The sequence below is a fragment of the Apostichopus japonicus genome, chromosome 8 (assembly GCF_037975245.1).
Source record: "Apostichopus japonicus isolate 1M-3 chromosome 8, ASM3797524v1, whole genome shotgun sequence".
NCBI classification, from domain to species: Eukaryota; Metazoa; Echinodermata; class Holothuroidea; order Aspidochirotida; family Stichopodidae; genus Apostichopus; species Apostichopus japonicus.
In genome coordinates, this window is record NC_092568.1 from 32092304 (window position 1) to 32107928 (window position 15625).

The 15625-nt window shown below is 34.9% G+C and overlaps 1 protein-coding gene across 9 annotated transcripts in view; it reads left to right on the plus strand.

The window, feature by feature from the left end:
- Positions 1 to 15625, plus strand: part of LOC139971612 (uncharacterized) — a 254208-nt gene that overhangs the window by 105168 nt on the left and 133415 nt on the right. For all 9 annotated transcript variants that reach the window (XM_071978246.1, XM_071978247.1, XM_071978238.1 and 6 more), the window contains 2 exons: positions 8417 to 8535; positions 11599 to 11806. In XM_071978246.1, coding sequence (XP_071834347.1) covers positions 8417 to 8535; positions 11599 to 11806 — 327 coding nt within the window. The remainder of the gene's footprint in view (positions 1 to 8416; positions 8536 to 11598; positions 11807 to 15625) is intronic.

Genomic DNA, 15625 nt, shown 5'->3' on the forward strand with positions numbered 1-15625 from the left:
AGACAGGGCTGCACACGTGGCTGCGATACCTTCAGCATGAGGGATGTTTTAAACTATACAAATAATAATTGAGGTCATCAGGATTGCTTCATTAGTAGCAACCCTTTGTCATACCTGTAAATTCCGGTTTTTGAGATAAATGCTGTGAATATCAAATTCTAGATAGGAAGTGGAAGTTCTTATTGTGATTGTATTAATAATTAAACATTAGGCGTATCCTGTTCATCACATCAGGGTAACAGAAACGCTTTCAAGTTTAATTTTTTGAATTAATGCTGAAAACAAGAATTATGTGAAGTTCTGTTTGTTTTGGTATATATTTTTTTAATATTTAGTCCTTCTCCATCAATATTTCCCCTCTGCCTAAGTATCCTCAAACTCCAGCCAAACACCAAATGAATCAAAGAAAAGAGATGGTAGTTTTCTTCATAACCCAGTGTAAGATGTGTTCCAATTGTGAATAGGTAAATGTTAATATTTAATTGTTACTGTGTTGAAAGATCAGACCAGTTTGAACGTTGATTTTCTTTTAAAGGACTGACCTGAGATAATGTGACTTCTTCAACAATCAAAAGAATCCTGGAGGTTGTCCAATGTAATCATTCCTCATTAGTTAACCTTGCTGGAGAATCAACTGCTATGGTCTATATATATTTGGTTTATATATGGTCTATATATGGTCTATATATGGTCTATATATGGTCTATATATGGTATATATAGACCATATATACAGACCATATACAGACCATATATATAGACCATATATATATATATAGACCATATATATATAGACCATATATATATTTATATATATATATATATATATATATATATATATATATATATATATATTTCTCTTTCATCTCTACATCCCATTGGTTATTGGAAGTAGGTATTTAGGTGACAAAAGCATTACAAGTTAGATGAACAACAAGGACAATTGACATGTATTCTGTTATTTTATTTGTATAGTTTATTGACCACATCCAGTCAATAAGTGGAGTCATTGAGAGGTGACTGGAATTTACCTACTATTCAAAGGTGAAGAACTATCTGAGGCTTTATGAAGTTATTGAATTAAGTAAGCTTGTTAAGAATTAACAAGGTCTGTCAGAAGGAAGGAGGGATAACATATACGTGTGTTTAATACAGTGAGCTGGAAAATGAAGACATTAGTCTGGGCTATATGTAAATGTTTTTATGTCATAATGATTTATTAGAGAAGATGTTGGATGACAGAGATGTCCTAAAGTACTGTATGTAATATTACAAGCTCCTGAGTAAGAAGGAAGGTAACTGCAGAATGTATGTATCAGGGAAGGAAAAAAAAGGTTTATATTAGAGTTGGAGGTATGTTTCTGAAGACTGTTTGCCTGAGGTTGTTGTGTCATCTAGTGCTTAGGAAAGGGTGTAAATAGGTATTATGACAGAAATAAAATATTGTTTGTAGTTTGATTCCAAACAGTCTTTAATTGTTGTACGTTTTGAAATCTTGGTGACAGTGACTCAAAAACTAATCCTTGATAGACTGAAGTGAAAAATAGTCATGGAAGATGAAAGATGGATAACAACATTGGGTTGTTTACATTGCAATGTATAGGAAATAGCAAAAGAAAATCCAAGCAGGGAAGGAAAAGATCAGATTATGAAAGTTGCTGTCTTGATATGTAGGGATGATCGAATAGCAGAGAAAAGTATTTAGTTCTCTGAGCCAGAAGGAAACTATAGCAGCTTATGAAACTTGTTGTATTGGTTAGTGAGGAATATCAAATAACCAAAGCTGTTAGTTTGCTGCCCTTATGACATAAAGTAAGGTCATGCATGCATAATAATAATCATAATCATAATAATCATAATAATAATTATAATAATAATATTTATAATAATCATTTTTTTTTACGACGCTTAAGTATAGAAAGGGTGTTTATAGGTATTATAACAGAAATTAAATATTGTTTCTTGTGTGATTTTAGACAGTCTTTAATTGTTGAACGTTTTGAAATCTTGGTGACAGTGACTCAAAAGTTTAATCTTTACACTGGAGTACTCAATAGTCATAGAAGATGAAAGATGGATCACAACATGGGGTTGGTTATGTATTGGATGTATAAGAGATAGCGGGAAAAAAAATTTAGGTCTCCAAGCAGGGAAGGAAAATATCAGATTAAGCAAGTTGATGTCTTGATTTGTCGGGAATATCTAATTTAAACCAAAGCTGCTATTTTTTCACCCTATGAGAGAAAGTAAGGAAAACAGGAGGCTTAACTGGTTTCTGGTTCATTATATACACTCTAGGCTTTATTCACTATCAAACTTGCTTTATATGCTGTTACCAACATAATAATGAACTTTGGAAAGCAGTGAAGGAATGCATGAAGTGTAAATGTCAAAGTAGCCAGTTGCAATATGCTAGTAGCAACAGGGCTCCAATGTAGGTTTAGGTAGGGTGCTAAGTTAGTATATTACTAGTGTCAGGTGCTGTGACATAGTATCTATGTTATAACATAGTTATGAATGTTCTAACCAGTAACCAAGAATCAATGATGTGTAAGAAACTAGTATGCATAGGTTATGGTGGCTTGTGAGGGTCATCTCTCACACCCATCTCTGCCCTCTTCCTTTAGCTGAGAAAGGGGCCAATACTGGGATCTCTCCCCCCCCCCCCAAATTATGTGCTGCAGGGATAACTGAGAGTTGACTGAGATTACAGGACTTGTATTACTGAGGTCACTAGTTTCAATCCAGCTGTTTGCCAATTACTTCCATCGAACCTTTAAGAGAAATTAGCATCAATTACTGTCTTTTAAAATCCAGCCAGTTCACCCCATCCGGTCGTTTCTACGCTAGTGTTTACGATAAGGGAATTACCTCTCCCGATCAATGATTGTATTGTATGGGGGCTTGTCCTCAATCAATTCTGTCTCCCTGTAATCTGAGCTGTTAATACACGACTCCTTTGTTATGCTGACAATGGCTTGAGATGCAGAGTATTGCTCTCAAGATCAGATGGGACTACTGCATCAAACTCCCGCATCTCCCCCACCGTCTGTATGTGAGTAAACAGAGGAAAAGTTGGTTTACTCAGGAGAGGCAGAAGTGTGTGTTGTAGTGATCAGTGTGCTTGTTTAAGAACGCTCAATGTTGTTGGAGCAATGTTTTCATCCGCTGTCACGAATTGTTATAGGGTTTTATTACAAGAAATGGGAGCTGAGGTTTCCCACCCAAAGAGGAGACTTCAGAGAAGTGCTTCGAAAAGTGATACTCGTGAGCATGTCAGTATGAACTTCGATAATACTTTGATTATTATTCTTCCAATGCTTGTGAGCATCAGTATAAACTTAAATGTACTTTGATTTATATTCTTCCGATACTTTGTGAGCATGTCAGTATGAACTTAAGTCTACTTTAGATATATTCTTCCCATACTTGTGAGCATGTCAGTATGAACTTCAATAATACTGTGATTTATATTCTTCCGATACTTGTGAGCACATCAGTATAAACTTAGATGTACTTTGATTTATATTCTTCCGATACGCGTGAGCATGTCAGTATGAACTTAGATGTGCCTTAGATATATATTCTTCCATACTCGTGAGCATGTCAGTATGAACTTAAATGTACTTTAGATTTATTTTCTTCCAGGACACAATATACAGCAAAATTAAATTGGTCCAGTTTTATTAATTAATCCTCAATATGTTCTTATTTCTTCAGGTATCTCTATTTGATATTATCGTCATTAATTTATTTTTAGGCAAGGAACTCTTTCATTCTATCAAAAGGACTATAAAGTCTACGCCGTGATGTTTCTCTCGTTTCTCAATGTTTATCACTTCCTGGTAGTAGTTATGTTATAATATTGTTGCTATTTCTGGACAGTAATTCAAGCTTAAGTGAGCAAGATTTAATTGGTGATAGAAACTAATTTGCCGATGGCAAACATGTTGAGCATTGTTAATTAATGGTCTCATGATTGGTATCTTTCGGGAAAGGTTTTATCTGTGTGTGTTGTTTTAATATCAACACATACTTTTGCTAAATAAGAAACTACATAGGTAAGTTAGCATATGATAGAATTTTATAGCATCTCCTATTGTTGTTCGTTTGTCCGTCCGTCCATTCGTATCCATCAATCCATCCATTTTCAATGCTAGATCCAAACAATAATATCACATTAGACTGTATTTCATTAGCTTCACAAGTAGAGTCTCATTTTAAATAATGAAGTAAATGTTGGAAACTTTTTGAAAATTTTTAAGTTGTTTCTAAGGTGTGTATTAGTATGTATACAATGACAAGTGACCAGATGGTTGAACTAGAATCATTTAGCTGCTACTAACACATGATAATAACCTTCATTTGTTGAAACAGTTTAGTGATTGTTGTCTTTATTTGATCAATTTAAATTTTATTTTGAGTAATAGGTGATAGCTTTGGAAAGCAGCAATCCTCAAAATGTAACAATAGAACTAGTATCACCAGCATGTAACAGTAAACAGAGCATTTCTTGAACAGGTTGTTAATATTCCCAATGATAAATGCAGTAATGTGTTCAAACTGTCACAGTTTTTAGTGAACAAAAGGGTTAGGGGGAAGTCATACACAGCATAATTAATTCATACTCAGTATAATTAATTAATAATTAATTCATGTGTGTGTAGCTTAAATAAACCTGCTATACCCAGTACTTAAACATATCATATGGTTTACTGTTGATGCAGCATGAAAAAATTATCTCTGAAAAGCTGCAATATCCAAAAAACAAAATATGAAAAATCAATCATGACACATCAGGTAGGTCTTATGTTAGTTATGGTTTTTGGAAAGGTGAGATAGGAGTGGCCTATTCATATGTGGTGTCATGTGTAGTGCCATGTTTGTTTACATTAGTCGGTCACTTGCGCCCTTGTTATGATCACAGTATTGTGTGATATCAACTGAACTTGTGTGTGTCTGAAATTTCTCTGTAGTAAACTTGATCTCGAAAATCGTTAACACTTTTTCCCAGGGTACCATAATGTTTGATTAATTTGTATTGCATGGGACAAAGAAACTTGCACAAAATAAAAACTTTAGCAGCACCCAGAAATGTTAGTGTGTGTATTGCTTAATGGGGAGAGTTTGAGTTTAAGTTTGATTTATTTCCACATAATATGAATACAATGGTGAATAGTTAAATTGCAAGGTAGTGGAGGATCGAGTGCTGAAGAAGCAGAGCTTTTACGAGCAGTCCCCCTTTACAAACCCAAATGTAAGAATACAACTATAAACTATATAGGACTAGTGTTGCATTTAAGTTCTTTGTTGAAATAAATCCTCAAAAACAGATATTTGAGATGTTTTCAATTCTATTTCTCTAGATGAGATCAGACTGGTGGATTGCAACACATCGCTAACCAATGAGTGTTGGCACTATGAACATATTCATAGATATTGTTACAACTAGATAGAGCCCATATTCCTGCTTTTCGCTTTGTTGCGTTCAAGCAAATTAAAACTTCGAAGACTGTTTGGTATAATATTAAGTAGATGGTTATTGTCCGTCAAAAAGCAGAACAAAATATTTGGATGCTTAACCATACAGTCTAGAGAGAAAACAATTGACTGAAAAAAAAGAGAAATTAAACCCACCATTTGCTCTTGTTTGGTAACTTTATTGATATGTTTTAGGGCGAGCTCTATTTTCTGTATTCTAGATCTATATTAGGATGCCTATGGTGGTTCATTAATTAAGTTGTACGTTTCTTGGTTGCCAAGCATCGATGATAACCTGTCCTTCATCTTACTCTAGTCGTTTCAAAGATATTACTCTGTTTTGACCATGAGATTGCAGACTGCATTTTCAGAGAGAGAGAGAGCTAATTGACTATGTTGAGGTAACCTGCCGAGGAGGTGACGTTCGGTGTATTACTGTAGGTCGGGCAAGATGTTGTGACATGATTGGATGTATTTCATACATGGAATGCTTTTGTGTACAGGTCTCTTAACTGAAAGAATTTTGTTCACCAATGAATTGCTGTTGCTGTTTACGAAAGAGAAAACCTACGCAACGAGTAAGATTAAAGTTTCTGGTAACTTTGTTTAGATTAATTGAGTTAAAAGTAAGAGTGTTGAAGGGTGGTCTCATTTCATTGTTTGGATATTAGATTCAGTTAATCTTTGTCAGTTTTCTTAAAAGTCTGAATTTCAACTGTTTACACTTGTCTACTGTGAAGCTGTCTTGTATTTCTACTGAGTTATGTTTATCGAGGGTATCAAAGGTTTTTAAGCAGCTTGTTTAGCGTTGACTTTGATGAAGTTTTCACCATACTTGTTCCATAATTAAAATCCTGTACTACAATAGGGGTCATTTAATAGCTGGTAAACTCAACTTTCATTTCATGTAATGAAGATTTGTAAGTGAAAACATTTAACAATTCTTCAGGTTGCTCTTTGTTAATTCCAGTGAATGGAAATTGTCAGCTGATAAAATGTTGAGAATTTCAGTCAAATCAAGTTATTACCTGCTGAGTAATTAATATTTGGTAAAAAAAAGAAGAGAAAAGAAGAAAAAAAGAAGCTTAATACAATCTTTGCATATTGTCTTTTCAGTGATATTTGATTTGCTGCAATAAAATTGGTGGCCAAGCGTAATAAAGGGCTTTATGCTAGGCTATACCTAAGTAAGTTTCTTCATAACTGAATGTTATAACCTGTGTAAAAGTTTGTGCATTATTGGTTAGATGTAATGTAAGAAATAACATTAAGTGTTTCTTGCTTTTCGTTAGGTTAATTAAGGGAACTTTCTCCAATATAAGATATAACCATGAAAGACTGACCTGCTATATTATAATATACAAATTTTCAAACAGGCCAAAGAAAGTTTTTGGCCATAACAAAGTCGAACGGATGATGTCAGGATTGAATTTTAAAGATTGTGCTCTACCAACCGCTTGAGCTCCATCTTGAAGTTGGTGGAGATCCCTATATAACTGTCTCTTTCCTTGAACAGAAGGGTTGAGCCTGTCAAAAGAGATACTTCATGAGGGCGTTGTGGTCAAGTGGTTAAGGCAGTGGACTTGTGATCTAAGGATTACAGGTTCGAGCCCTAGCCAGATCATTGCGTTGTGTCCTTGGGCAAGGCACTTTATCTCCATTGCCTCTCTTCACCCAGGTGTATAAATGGGGACTTGCGAGATGACTTGTAAATATAGTTGCGTGCGCAGGTTTGTGGCTGCACCCTATGGGAAGTCCCCCAGGGGACACATGGCTGTGGTGCACTGTGGTGCCCCAGGAGAGATTGTTTGAATTGTGCACACTTTGGTGTGTAGGTGTGACAAGTTACCAATGACCAGGGTTAAGTACAGCGCAGCGAGACTTTATTGTAAGTTGCGCTATATAAGAACTGTTAATTAATAATTATTATTATTCATTAAGAGTTCAACCTGGTTAACCCTCGCTCTGTTTATACCCGGAAGAAAATACAGCGATTTGCCAGGTATCCCATGATGTACAGAGTAACCAAGCCATCTTCCTTATCTTACTCCTCAAGCTCTTTTGTAAAAGTTTATTCCTTCAGCAGCTGCTTCATTAGCTAAGATAAGGTAGATAGCTTTGGTTACTTCGTAGATCCTGCGATACCGGAAAATCGCCTTTTTCCTGGGTATTAAACAAGCGACGGCTAACTAGGTTTGGACTATGTAATGTTGTGACGCAACCAGGAAATAAACCTTTAGAGATGTCTCAACAGTTTCGACTGTCATCATTTTGCATGAATTTTAACATGAAGTGTGATTTTCATTCCTCATTTAATTCAACAACTTTCAATTTCAGTTTTGTATTGTTGTGGTGATGAGAGTTTTCCTGGAAGCATTTGGTTTGTATCTGTACTGCATCATATTTTGTTTTTCGTTTCACTGTCCAAGTTTTGGAAGATAACACTTTACAAATTGTTTTGTCACCATTTTGCAGAAATACTTCTTATAATTCTTTCATAATTCTTTCCAAGGCAGAGCATTTCTGACAAATTGGGGGGGGGGGGGGGGGATGAGGGGATGGGAACTTCAAAGAAGCAGGCTCATTGACTGGATTGAGAATTACTTACAATACTAGTAATCATGAATTTATTCTTTATTCTTTTATTTATTCTAATATCTCCTGGTGATTTCAAACTTTGAAAGTAGAAAATTGGATTCTCATCTTGTAGAAAAACAAAGCATCTTTCTAGTAGTTGGGCAGCTGGGACATTTATAACACTTGTTTGCCACAAACTCACAAAACATACAAAGTTCCAGCAACCAAATGTCGAAAGTGACATGTAGGAAATGAATGAAACTTCAGCAGGATGCTAATGTATTTAATATTTATCTTTTTACATACATGTCCAAGAATGAAGTCACTACTGAATGTGTCTCTCAATGTCCATTTCACAGAGACTTGCCAAAGACAGACACAAACGGTCAGCCTCTCTTGGAGTATTGGAGGACAAAAGTCGTTCTCTAGGTCGAGCAGCTAGTCCGGAAGGAAGACTGTCCCTCCAAGAAGATCTCGGGTGAGTTGATGAAAGTGGAAACTGCCTCAATTCCAGATACTGGCTTTAATATTGACCTTTGTTTTTTGTCTGTATTGGATAGTGCGTGGGTCGATGTTTAAATATTTATGGAAATTTCCATATATATATATAAAGTCTGTTCAAAGTATCTCTTTCGATAAAGTCTGTTCAAAGTATCTCTTTCGAGATCCGGCTTTAGGAATCACAAATGATTTCGAGTTGGTTAGCATCATGTTTGATCTCAAGAGTAAGGCAAAATATGTCACCAAAAACAGAACTAGTATTCTTCGATACAGGTGACAAACGCCTACAGTGGAATTACGACCTTCCTTACCGGTTTCAAACCTCTGGACATACAATCAGCGTCCATAGCCTAGTGGTTAGGGTGTCCGCATACAGAGCGGAAGGCCCGTGGTTCGAATCCCGGTGGAGGCTGAAAGTTTTTTCACTGTTCTTGATTTTCCAACTCATTACGATTTTCATTTATATGTATTCATTTACCTTTGTCGTTTACCTCCATTGCATATATATATATGATTTCGAGCTGGTTAGCATCATGTTTGATCTCTAGAGTAAGGCAAAATATGTCACCAAAAACAGAACTAGTATTGTTCGATACAGGTGACAAACGCCTACAGTGGAATTACGACCTTACCGGTTTTGAACCTTTGGACATACAATCAGCGTCCATAGCCTAGTGGTTAGGGTGTCCGCGTACAGAGCGGGAGGCCCGTGGTTCGAATCCCGGTGGAGGCTCAAAGTTTTTTCACTGTTCTTGATTTTCCAACTCATTACGATTTTCATATATATATATATATATATATGATTTCGAGTTGGTTAGCATCATGTTGATCTCTAGAGTAAGGCAAAATATGTCACCAAAAACAGAACTAGTATTGTTTGATACAGGTGACAAACGCCTACAGTGGAATTACGACCTTACCGGTTTCGAACCTCTGGACATACAATCAGCGTCCATAGCCTAGTGGTTAGGGTGTCCGCGTACAGAGCGGGAGGCCCGTGGTTCGAATCCCGGTGGAGGCAGAAAGTATTTTCACTGTTCTTGATTTTCCAACTCATTACGATTTTCATATATATATATATATATATATATATTCAAACCTCAGGACATACAATCAGGGTCCATTTTCCAACTCATTACGTTTTCAATTATATATATTCATTTCACTTTGTTGTTTACCTCCATTTCATTAACAAAAGTCTGTTCAAAGTATCTCTTTCGATAAAGTCTGTTCAAAGTATCTCTTTCGAGATCCGGCTTTAGGAATCACGAATGACTTCCAGTTGGTTAGAATAATGTTTGATCTCTAGAGTAAGGCAAATATGTCACCAAAACAGAACTGGTATTGTTCGATACAGGTGACAAACGCCTACAGTGGAATTACGACCTTCCTTACCTTCATTGTTACTTGATCACAAACCTCCCCATGGTGGGGACAAGCCGCAATGCAAGTCTGATACGGGTTGTAGTGTAATGTGTAAATTCATGACCTTGCAAAAAGTACATTGTGCCTGTTCTGTGAACCATGATCAGATGCATGCTTCAAATTTTTGCCGATCAAGCAAAATGTGAAAACAATTGGCAAGTAGCTGTCGCTGAAAACGAACCACTCTTAACAAAACTGTTTTTCTCAGATATTTCCCCTTTATTAAAGTTCAGTTTATGATAAATTTAATGATGTTTTCAAAAGATTCTATTAAACTGATTCTTAGCAATGAAAAGTTTACTCTGAATATCAGACAAATAGTGCATGCTACGGTGAGTGACTCTTTGAAAAAATTTCAATTCAAAAATTTATAGGAGGGATTAAGAAAATAAATTGTTGGAAAGACTTATCATGATTTGAAGGAAAGCCATGTCTCAAGTTTTCTAAAAAATATATATATATATTTATACATATTTTTTTGGCAACAAGAAGCGAGATTATAAAAATGATGTCAGATGCATTATCCTCTATGTAAAAGAAATTACCTAATACACTCAAGATAAAGTTTAAAGTATGAAAAAAGTACCAAAGACCAAAAGTCTTACCTTATTTATGTAAAACTATGTTACTATGACAATGATTTGCCATGATTACCCTCTTGGTCACAAAAATATGTTTTTTTTTGTCTGCAAATTTAGTATTTTCCACATTTCAAAATTTTATAGTATCATGATGAGCATTCCATGGAAAGACCCAGATATAATAAAGATTTCTAGTTATCATTTTATTAATCTCAAACATCTAATGACTGATAGCACTAGAAATAAACAAAATGTTGCAAACTTTCATTTGCAGATGTAATGAGACATAAAAACCTGGTAAACTTAAATCTTGCAATCTTTGCTTGTATTTCATTTGCATATGCAGCCTATTGATGCAGTGATTGTTTGATCAATCGTACATATCATATGTCACCATATTGTTCATTATTATCCATGTGAAGAATTATTGGATAATAGAGCACATTTAGGTTAAGCTTTGGAAAGTACCTTATATGTCACTTTTTGATGTACCTGAGGAAACAGCAGTTAAGGTCTCACTTAAAAGCTTAAAAGCCAAAGATGAAGAACAAAATGATACCCAATGTAGCTACTTTAGTTTCCTTCCACCATCCCTTAGGAAACAATGTCTTTAAATATTCTCTAAAACTTAACTTGACATATTGTCTCTTTCAATGTCCTTAACGTAAGGAGAAATGTTCATTTCATTTCACAGAAGTTGGCACAAATTTTGAAGGAATTGTTCTTCAACATTTCCTACAAGCTGTTCACTCCCTGCTCCAATCTCTAACCACAGAAAAGGAATGGTTATAAAATGAAGTGCATTATTTTGTAAGACTTCCAGGAAACATGAATATTCATTTTGATTATGGTCGGCAAGTCTTAGAGAGTACTACAATCATACGGAATCATGTAGAATTTAAACCTTTAAACCAATTTTTCTCTGTGTTATCATAGAAATGGAGTTATATAAATTTTCAAGAAAGTAAAGTCTGTTTAACATCTGCTTCTGGTTTAGTCTTATTGTTTTTTTAAATTTGCATATTTTATTGCAGCGCCACACAAGCAAGATGGAGCGAATTCCAACAAAGGTTGAAATCACACATCGGCAGAGTCGAAGAAGTCGTCACAGACCACAAGTCTCTGAAGGAAAAGTCTGAAGATCTCGCAGAATGGTTGGCAGAGCGGGAACAAGACCTCGTCAACGAAGAATACGTTAGTCCAGTAGTGGATGGTGTGTATCACCAGATTCATCGACTACAGGTAAGGAATTAAACCTCGGTTATTAGAGGGAGACATTACATATAAATGAAATAGTCTTTGAGAGAAACAGAGGTTTTAAATTGTTGGAAGAGTTTACAAAGCAGGAGTTGTAGAGTGATCAACACTCCATATATTTGGAAGAAAATGGCATCAACAGCTGATTATGGCTGAATCTTTCACCAACTTTGATCTCTACTCTTCTAATATTGAAACAATGGTCACTAGGTGTTGTTTGCTGTGGATGTAAAGACCTGTGTCGGGCAAGTCCAAGCTTATCTGCACATTTGTATGGGACATACAGAGCCTTTTAAGTGCTGTGTTTTTAGGGTTAAAAAGCTTTTCACAAGTTTAAGTATTACTTAGTTGATTATTGTTATGGACAACTTTTTGTGCAAATTTGAGCTTCCTTTACCATTAATTAACGATTTGGGGCTAAGTTATATGAGCATGGTTAGGTAAGGGACCAGAGAAAATGACAATTATTGCTACAAAGCATTCATGGTGGGCTTTCTCTGAAAGTTTTCTTCAAGTCAGCTGTTAACGATACCAGTGATAGATAGATTACTCGTAGACATAAATACATGTAAAGGTTTACAACAAAATCCTACTATTTGCATTGTGGTGTTATCTTGTAAAAAAAAAGTGTTTTGTATGGGACATGTCTCATTTGGGTTATTTGGCAACATTATAGAGTAACAATTTAATTATGGATAATTATCAAAATTAAACTCCTTCGGTGTAGTAATGCTTATCTATGGTTATTACATCTAATCCAAAGATTAAATATGAACACTAACTTAATAATTAAATCATAATTAGCAAATTTTTTAATTACATACTTCTAGACTAAGGTTTAACTATGTCATATACATTTTCTAAAATTGTGACTCCAAACAACTTCTATGATCGTGAATTAGTTTCTTTATGTCCACATTACAAATCATTCATATAAAATAAATAAAAATTACACATATTAAATTTACACATAACTCAATACAATTATGTAATCAACACAGCTACAATTCATTGTACAATACTGCAATGGACTGTTCAAGCTCTAGAACAATAAAATTGTAACATACATGTTCCGAAGGTTAAGGTGACAAACATTTGGTGTTGTAGAGAATGATCAACAAAGTTTGGCATTTAACAATTAGAAAACATGAAAGATGACATGATCACGCGGATCAGAAACTAAGTACTCAATGAGAAAATAATGCTCTTTAAAAATTTAATTTATGTTTTGACGTAATCGAAGCATTAAAAGTGGAACATCCTGAAAAGTCAAAAATTGCTTAATGCTTGAGGAATATTCAGTAAAGTGTACAATATGGCAAGAGTCCCAAGACATTGAAAAAATGTTCTTTTGTTTACTCGATAATGTTCATACCAGCAGGGAATATGTGGCTCTCACGGTTGTTGATGTCACGGTTGTTGATGTCACGGTTGTTGATGTCACGGTTGTTGATGTCACGGTTGTTGATGTCACGGTTGTTGATGTCACGGTTGTTGATGTCACGGTTGTTGATGTCACGGTTGTTGATGTCACGGTTGTTGATGTCACGGTTGTTGATGTCACGGTTGTTGATGTCACGGTTGTTGATGTCACGGTTGTTGATGTCACGGTTGTTGATTTCACAGTTGTTGATGTCACAGTTGTTGATGACAGGTGTTTCCAGTACTTTAATTACTGCACCAATCTCAACTGTACACTCTTGTTCACTAAACATTAACATAAACACAAACATAAACATAAACACTAAACATAATAAACTGTTATTGTGCATCTACAAAAGCCATTTTTATGTATTTTACTTTCATTACACCTGATGGGTCCTTCCTAGTCACTTGTACAACAAATGTTAGGAAATAGGGGGTTCCCTCAAAATTCAAGATCTACTGTTGAGATGACAAAATCTCCAACTTTTATCACTGACAATCTCATTCATAGTACTTCTTACGTCATTACTTGCAGCATTTGGATTTTTGCATAAATATATTACAGATTATGTGCAGTCTCAGAGCATCAGGCTGGTCAAGCAAAGTAGTATTTTACATGAATAGGGCTAAGTGTTTATACTCATAAAATTGTATGTTATTGTACCTTGCTTTTTTTCTGTTCCTTTCGGTGAATGGGTGGGGCTGGGGAAGGGGGAGGTAGACTTACACTGCAAGTTTTACTGAGCAGAGTAGATGTTGCATCTTGACTCACATTGGACACATTTCTAAATGTGTGCTACCCACAACAAACAAATTTGTCCGGTGTTACTATACAAACAGTATGATGATGTCCCATACGAAACGCATTTGTCTTATACGTAACAAAAACTTGATTGATTATATAACTTAAACAAAATATTTTAGTTTAGTATAATTATCGTATTTATGACTGGTGGTACATAAAATTAGAGGTTTTGAAAATTTGAAAATGCTGTTAATTCTGGCTGCAAATTAATTCACATACAAATTTTCCAATACGATACACTAATTATAGAAATTTGGCAATATGCCATGCCAACATTACATATATTTAAAAAAAAAAATTAACTTGAAAAAGTAACTTCAGAATTTTAGCTTCAACGATTTAAGAATTAATTGGTTAAAATTTAGAAGAAGTTTGAACATCTCTGAAGAGGTAAATAACCGTGATGAATAAATATGAAATCACATTGACCCATTATTCCTCAAGAAGGATACAGCTAACCGCAACGAGTTTCCATTGTCCAGCCAGTCTTTTAGATGACTTCTTGATTTTCCCTTCTTAAATATCTCACTTGTTATGAATCTTTGTTTGAAAATAATATAGTTTTATGTTCTATTGTTTGATTCAAAGAAATTCCTTCAGACGAGCTGGAACATATAGAGATATTTCAACAGCCAACTATTACTGCTTTTTGTTTTGTTTTGTACTTCAAACAAAAAATAATTTCTATTTTCCCATCGTTTCATTTCTTTTGAGAGAAGTAATTGATACTCGCCACTAGCCTATCTATGGTAATACAAAGCGAAACTCTGGCGATGAACTATCGCCGTAAAAGGGTTGAAACGGACGTTCACAATGGCATGAGAGTGAAAGCTCAGGTTCCGGTGAATTATATCTGCAAAGAATAAAGTATAGAATAAAACTTGGCAAGAATCTGTCATTTGAAAAACACTGAAAATTAAAAATAGATTAAGAAAAAAGCATAGCAACTTTAGAAACTAGTTCGCCCTCGCAGGCATCTGTAATATGATAGCCTGTATGAACTTTCATGTTCAATGAAGTATTTGGCAAGTGTTTTGTTTCTTAATTTCCAAGAATTCTGGTATAATTTCACTTTCTTCATGCAATGTTATATCTGTGTGTGATAAACATATCTTTACTTGCCTTTCTTATATTCTGTACCTGCTGTTCCTTCATACACCCCCTTCTTACTCCACAATGCCCCCCCCCCCCACCCCATCCTCTTCTTCTCCTTCCATGGTGAAAAAGCAACCATATTAACAATCTCACCCAGTAAATGCTTGGAGAATTCTATTCTGGTATGACACCATGTTCTGTGTCATGAAGTGCAGATGTTTCCTTTTTTGGTTCATAGATAATGGCAAATTCTGACATTTTATTAAGTTACAAATGTTTGTTACTTGGTTGGTACCCCTAGACTATTATACAAAGAATTCAACCGGTTTCCATAGTGTATTTTCTTTCAATTAGTCAGTTCAACAATCAGAAAATACATAATTAACTCTATAATGTTGCATTTGTTGTGCTGAAAATATTTCCTCAATTTCAAAGAGTTTTGTTTTGCATTCAAACTCAATACATGTTAAAATGGCTTT